This window comes from Triticum aestivum, chromosome 5B, assembly GCF_018294505.1.
Source record: "Triticum aestivum cultivar Chinese Spring chromosome 5B, IWGSC CS RefSeq v2.1, whole genome shotgun sequence".
Classification (NCBI taxonomy): Eukaryota; Viridiplantae; Streptophyta; class Magnoliopsida; order Poales; family Poaceae; genus Triticum; species Triticum aestivum.
Genome location: NC_057807.1, coordinates 494,186,787 through 494,194,306, shown reverse-complemented (window position 1 = coordinate 494,194,306; position 7,520 = coordinate 494,186,787). Strand labels below are relative to the sequence as shown.

The following is a 7,520-nucleotide window of genomic DNA, read 5'->3' as shown; positions in this document are numbered from 1 at the left end:
TAAAGTTTGTAAATTTAACTTCTTAGAAAATCGATATGCGGCACATTACGGAACGGAGAGAGTAGCATAAAAGTGGTCGGTTGAACAGAGCAGTTAGTAGTCGTCCTCCATCCATGGACGACTCGACGTCACGGGCTACCCTACTTGTCGATGGTGACGGAGAATTGAACACTGGAACAAAGTAATTCAGCAAAATTGTTTACTCATAGTATGCCAGGAAAGCGCTTTGCGCCGTTGAATATTTACACGAGCAATTGAGCGTTTCAATCACATTTACAATAATCCACTAGTAATAGCGCCTGAACATTCCGCAGGAGCTTGCGCATGCAGGGCCGTGCCGTGCCGCAGCAATGGCATGCTTCGTTGCGTGATGAACTCACGAGATGACCACGGTGATGACCGCGTCCGTCTCACTCTTCGCGGGCGCGCCCTCGACCACCGGCCGCCGACACGTGGGACAGGAGCCGTGGGACACCAGCCAGGCGTCGACGCAGCGGACGTGGAAGCCGTGCCCGCACAGCGGCAGCACGCGCACCTTCTCGCCGTCCACGAACTCGCTGAGGCATATGGCGCACACGTCGTCGATGTCCTCCCCGGAGCCGTACACCTCCACGGGGAGGCTCCTCAGGACGCGCCGCTTGATGCCGCCGCTGCTGCAGGCCACCCGCGCCGACGCCCTGCCCTCGCCGGCAGCAACAGCGGCCGCAGCACCACGCCGCACGTACCGGAGCGCGCACCGCGCCAGCGAGTGGAGCCCGATGGCGAAGAGCAGCGCGAAGAAGAGTGCGGCCAGGATGATCACCACGTTGGTTTCGAAAGCCGAGTCAGCCCCGGCTGGCGCCGCCGCGCCTTCCCCGCCTCCGAGGGCAGCAGCCAGCCCCGCGGCCACGCTCGACGTAGGTGCTTCGGAATCGGGACGACCCATGGTTGATGAAGTTATGTAATCCAAGAGATGTCCACCCAGCTCGATCGACTCACAGTTCACCCGGCACGCCGATCGGTCGATGCCTCAAGCTAGTAGTATATTCGGACTGGATTGGTGGCTGTGTTGTCTGTCTCTGCTTGTCTGTCGTTCTCTGCTCTGTTCCTGGGGTATATATAGGAGGGCGCGATCGAGGTGCCCACCATTGTTCTGCTGCGACTGTACTTTGTAAAAGCGGGCGCTCCCCAGCCAAGTTGCACCCTGATCTGCTGTTAGGCAGCTGAGTTTGGGCAAAGTCTATCTGTTTGTGAAAGCTCCCGTCTACGACCGTTAGTGGAGTTGAACGAATGTGGACGTACGGGGTACCTGTCCCCACTCTTATCAAAGTGCATAAATATGCGTATTACGTTGTGCCCGTCCCTGCGCCGGAGGGCCCTCTTAAAAAGAAGCGAAAGCATAAAAAAAATTCATGATAATACGTGTCTCATTCATATCATAAAGAACAAAATACAAGTCACGTAAAGACCGATATGACAAAACTGAAAAGATAACAGAACATCTCTGAGCTTGACACCAACGTCCTCACCTGCCTCCGGCACCACCACAGTAGCCACCGAAGAAAATAATGACGAATCACCTCCTTACCTGAGCTCGACGTGGCTCCATCGCTGATATGCAGCTTTACGAACCTCCAAGGTGGCTCAGCAAAAGTGAAACCCTTACCATTGAACGAATCAGACCGGGGCAACACCCCGGACACGCCATCGAACTCCAGATCTAGCAACTCACCACGACTAAAACGCCGAAGGAGGAAACCATATCTGCCATCCACCAACCACGAGCCCAGCACATGCTCCGTCTTCCAGATGTCGTCGATGCAGACCACAATCTGCATCCGCTTCTGGACTACCTCCCAAGCTCCGCGCCGACGCTGGAGCAAACGTCGTCGCAACGGCGGAGCCCGAGGACACAGGTCCACCACGAGGATGACACGCCGCCGCACCATCCTTGCTTGAACATACTGGTTTCCAAATTCATCCCCAACCATAGGACCGATGGCCTCGTCAGGAAGGATCTGAAGAATCTTTATTCAGCGTTGTCATCGTCGCTGCCAAAGCAAAGACGATGAACAACCTAAAAACCTAGACTACAAGAGAGTAAAAATGATCCACACGCGTGGATCCGGCGATTCCCCTAACCACCGACGACCGAGGTCGCCGGCGGATGGGAGCCGCCAGAGAGCGGTGTTGGAAGATCGGCCTCCCCCTGGCGGCGGCTAGGGTTCCAGCCGCCAGGGACGAGAGGAAAACAGGGGTCTGCGTTGTATTATGCTCAACTCTAAGAAGCGAAAGCATAAGCACACTTCTCTTTTGCTCACGGAAGAGATAGATTGAAATACTCCATGTACATACGTAGGAAATACCGGTATTTTGAAATTTGATCGTGAATTTATTTCCCTAGCCACCCCACATACAAGAGGATTAGGAATTCAAGATGTAAATGTCAGAAATGTCGATTTACTCAATTGTCTACAGTAAATACCTTTGACCTAGGCAGCCGCCACCTCCAAAACCTAAGGTTTTCTGCCTCCCGCCGGCGCTGGCGCCGGTCCGTCCTGTCTCCGGTGGCCTTAGGGCCATGGAGACGGAGTGGATCTCAACCCTTGCCGGTGGGAGGGCTTCGTTTTTAGATCTCTTTTCAAGCTTTGTTAGGGTTTGTATCCTGCTCAGGAAGGTGAGACGGCGGCGGCTCCCTGAAGATGGAATAAAGGTCTCCCCGCCTAGCCCCCGTTCCGGTGATGCGTTTAGCATCATCGGTGGGCGTGTGGAGGTGTGTCTCCGAAGATCTGTCTTTGGTGGATTTGCTCGGATCTGTTCGTCGTTCATGTTCGTTTGTTTGTCCTCGGGTTGGATCCTTTTGATCTACACTCTTCATCTGCGGCGGTTGCTGTTCTGGTGCGTTGGTTCTATGGAGTCTTAGCATGACGACTTCCCGACTGTCTACTACAACAATGTTTGCCCGGCTCCGGCGAGGGAGGGGCGATGACAGCGGCGCGCCTTCGGCTCGCTTCAGTGCTTGTAGTCGTCGCTAGGTGGTCTACGGATCTGGATGTAATTTTTTATTATTTTCAGTGTTCGTTGTACTACCATGATTGAAGATGAATAGATTGGAAGTTTTTCCCGCAAAAAAGAAGAGTAAATCAATATTTGGGTAGCTTTTGACGAATATTTTTTTCTCGATGTCAAAAGGAATGAAAAGGCTTTTTTAACCCCGTATAAATGTCAACATTATTTTGAAGATAAAAAGCTCTACTTCCATTTTTGGGAGGGCTTGACAAAGGTAAAAAAATTCTCGAAAAACTGACATGTGCACTTTCTTTCGATTCAAACAACAAAGAGGGGTACTATGTACTAGAAGGATCCGGCTTGCCTGTTTTGTTCCAATCAAATCAAGCCACATACGCGGAAGAACGGATGGGCGCACGCGCGAGGAGCAGGCAAGTCTCGTTCGTACCAGAAGCCACGTTTTGAAGGGAGTGTGGCCATGCAGGATAATTTGCAACGGAATGAAACTTGTTTCCTTTGTACAAATGATTAGACTATTAAGCACTTGTTTTCAGCTTTCCATTTTTCCCGTGTTGTATGGTTTGTACTCTTTTTTAAGTATCATGATGCTTTATTGATGGATTGTGGTCCATAGTGATAGTTTTATGATGTGATTGAGGATATGTTGTCACGAGACTGGTCCAAAGTGGATGACCTTAGGTTTTTCTTTTCAATATTGATGCTTAATTTTTTTCCATCTGCGTGAGACTTTGAAATCATTGCTCCGAAGTACAGAAATACGGGCCGTAATGAGAGCTAATGTCTATGAGCGCTAATGGCACTAGTGATGGGCGTACGTGGTGTGTGTCCCTACTATGTCATCAACATAGAAGCAAAAGTACGCTCTTATCTGTTGTACGATGAGAGAGAGAGAGAGAGAGAGAGAGAGAGAGTGTGTACGTGGTGCGTGTCCCCACAGTATCCAAAACGAAAAGAGCAAAAGTGTGCACTTTGGTTCGGTGGTTACCAAAGGATCAGCCACGATATCCTACATGACACTTTGACTAACGCTGATGTGGGTTGCTCTTTACATATTTTTGTATATATCTTTTAATCCCTAAGGGGAGTTAATTATCGTAATCGAGTTCTTAAGATGACAAGTAGACAATGCGTGCACACGGCAAAGCAGATAGTGATCGATAGTAGCAGCATTAAATTCATGTTTTGTTTATGTGCACTTTGTTGGTATCTTGTATCCGATGTTGATTGTAGATTGATTAGCTGAGAGATACGGACGATAGCAACGAATTCTCTAAACGATCTAGGGCACGCTGAATTTTTTGTGTTATCTATCATGTAAAGTTACGCCAAGCAATTAGACATTAGAAGGACGTGAAAGAAGTGCACCAAAAGCAACAGTATGTTGTTGCTCTCGTCATTCTTCTCAATAGCAATTTGGGACATGATTGTTTGTTTATGCACACATTTATGAGAAGTTTATGCAACAACAAATATCGTCCTTTTGAGGATATCTTGCTCTGAACGTACTATCATTTGAAGATATCATGTTGCTCTGTCGGTCCATGGTGACAGGTTTTTGGTGTGACTGAGGATATCTATCATGCGACTGTCCAAAGTCGATGGCCTCGAGTTTGGACTTTAAAATTTAGCATTATTTTCTATAACATTATTATAGTTGTGTGTATGGGACGTTGGAATCGCTGTTCTAAAGTCCAGAAAATCCCCGGTCCTACTAAAAGCTCATGGACACAAGTGGTGTGCGTACATCGTGCGCGACCCTATCGAGTCCTAAACAATGGAGCAAAATCGCACTCTTACGTGATGCGTGTCCCCACTATATCAAAAACCAAAGGAGCAAAAGCGCAAGCTTTATTTCCGTGGCTACGAAAGGATCTGCCACGACATCGACGCTAATCTGGATTGCTCTTGTACGTATTTCTTGGTATGGTCGGCATATGTGGCATGTGGGGAGTTTATTATCTTACCTGAGTGCTTAAGATGACAAGTCGACACTGGTGGATAGTTAGTAGCAGTAGTGCTATGTTTTCGTTTATGTGCTTAACCGCGTCACTTCCAGTCAGGTGTCGCTTTAGCCAAGAGATTTGAAGGATACTAATGAGGTATCTAACGATCCAGAACATAGTGAATTCTTTAGGTTATTATCCATCCTACAAAGTTGGCCCAAGCAAGTAATTAGACCACAGACTCCTCCGACGGAGCAAAGAAAAGTACACCAAAAGCAGTACTCTTATATTCTACCAAGTAGTATGTTGCTGCTCTCGGTGTACTTTTAATGAAAGTTCAGAACATATCACATACTTCCTAATATCGTGTCAAAAATATGCACAAGCAAATATCTCTATTACAAATATCTACCACTAAATATATTGTTCTCTTAAAATGATCCAGAACAGAGTTATATCCCCGTGCCAAAAATCTGCCCTTAACAGGTTAACACAATTGTGTTTAAGCGCTCTAGGACAAGAGTTGTTCAAGCTAACTTTCTCCTAAAGCTGAGCTGCAAATATCTTTGTTTTGAATAGTTTCTTAACTATTCATAAGAAAGTTGTTTGACTTACCTTCCAATAAAGATGCACCATGCAAGCAACACCCTTCTAACCTCACTCCCATAGGTTGATATATGCTATGCACTTTAGCATTCGGCGGCATCAGTGAATAGGGGTGGTGGATATGGTTGTACCTATAGTATGTAGCAGATTGTTCATTGCCGCAGGTGCACCGCACCAAAGAGATAGTATTCTTATTAGATAGTGGCATGCATGGTCAGTTGTATCTTGTTATTTCGTTGTACGTTGGTAATCCTCGGTGCATAAATATTGTTTTCTGGTTGAGGGTGCTATCCTCTTTAAGAAATAAACATAAATGTGTTTTCTTCATCACGAACACAAATGCATGACACAAAGATGCTAATGGAGCTCCAACTCCATGGAGTTAGATTTTGAAAAATTCAGAATTCATACTTTTATGTTTCAAAACTCTAAAAACAAGTGCACATATACCTTGAGACATAATGTACATGTGTGCAAATTTTCAAGATGAAATACGTTAAAATGAGAAGTGCACAAAGCAAATTGTGGCCTTTTAGCACATGCACTGTTCATTCTCAAAGTCCGCAAAAACAAATTGCAGCTTGCAATTGAAGGTAATTCCCCGTGACATTTTATACACATAAATGATATTTTTCCTAAATTAAGCAGATCCTCTGTTGAGGTATTTAACCACACTATGCATGCTATAGTCTAAATCGAAAAAGAATGATATTCTTCAGAATTAAAGTGATCCTTACGTCCAACGCAGATGACACTTTCCAAAAATTATTTCATGTTTTTGTTGTTGTAAGGGAGTGAGTTTGATAAGAAAAGGAAAGAATCGGTTTAGTTCAAATCATTTCAAGTTATCCTTTATATGTTGGTTTTTGTTTTGTGCGGCATCGGTTGAGATTACCAAAATATCTACAGAAAACCAAGTGGAGATGAGGGTGTGGGAAGAAAACTCGGCGAAGTGGTGAGGTGAACCTACAAACTCCCATTTAATAGTAGAGATTAGCTAATTGCTTGTGCATTGCAACATGTCCAAACATATTTTAGTGGTTCAATACCAATTACGAGTGCCTTAATAGTTAACACGGGCGTAGCGAGTGCTTTATTTTTCCTATGGCCCATCCCACATCAACATCGTCAGATAGGATCGTGTGGCAGCTCAAGTCCGTAGCATCTACCGATTTCGCCATATCCCCATTTCCCTCTTCTTTGAGACCAGGATTCCTTGTGTAATTTCATCCATCTCTTAGTTTTTTTTTGAATCATTGAGTTCATCACTCAACGTAGTCTAGCAGTTCAGTTCGACTCTATTTGAGAGACCTCACTTGCTTATTGCAATTCAGAATTGATGTGAAGATGATGAAAAGGGAACGAGAGATTTTAAGAAGAGTGAGGTATTTAACCGCACTACGCATGTTACAGTGAAAACTTGAAAAGAGTGACACTGTCCGTAATTAATGCGATCCTTCCATCCATCCAAAACTAGAGAATACTGTTCATAAATTAATGGATGTTCTTTTATTATTTTAAGAGAATGAGTATCGATTTGGTTCAAATTATTTCGGGTTACTCCATATACGAAGGTTTTTGTTTTGTATGAAATCGGTTGAGATTACCAAAAGAATCTACGGAAAACCAAGCGGGGGTGGGGGCAAGGGAGGAAAAAACCACGGGAGGAGGTGAGGTGAACCAACCAACTTCCATTTAATAGTAGAAATAACATTTGCATTCATCGTGAAACATATTTCCCTTTTTATTTATTTAGTATTGTAGATGTTTATATTACTTGCTATAAATTTGGTCAAAATTAAATAAGTTTAACTTTTTAGCAAACTGGTGCACCTTATATTTTAGAGTAGAGTGAGTAGAATGGAAGCCCGGGACTTTCTTTTTTGAAAGGGCTTGACGAAGATATTTATCTCTCGAAAACTGATAAGTGCACTGCCTTTCAGATAGACAAAAAAAGAGTTG

At 45.1% G+C, this 7,520-nt stretch overlaps 1 protein-coding gene across 1 annotated transcript; it reads right to left on the bottom strand.

The window, feature by feature from the left end:
- Positions 1–376: 376 nt before the first annotated feature.
- On the bottom strand, positions 377–925 carry LOC123114920 (RING-H2 finger protein ATL74-like). Its single transcript, XM_044536286.1, has one exon. The coding sequence runs from the start codon at positions 923–925 to the stop codon at positions 377–379; it is 549 nt and encodes a 182-aa protein (XP_044392221.1).
- Positions 926–7,520: the final 6,595 nt, after the last annotated feature.

What these genes read in the sequence shown, in the direction of transcription:
- LOC123114920 (XM_044536286.1), bottom strand. Translation starts at nt 925, where the DNA reads ATGGGTCGTCCCGATTCCGAAGCACCTACGTCGAGCGTGGCCGCGGGG.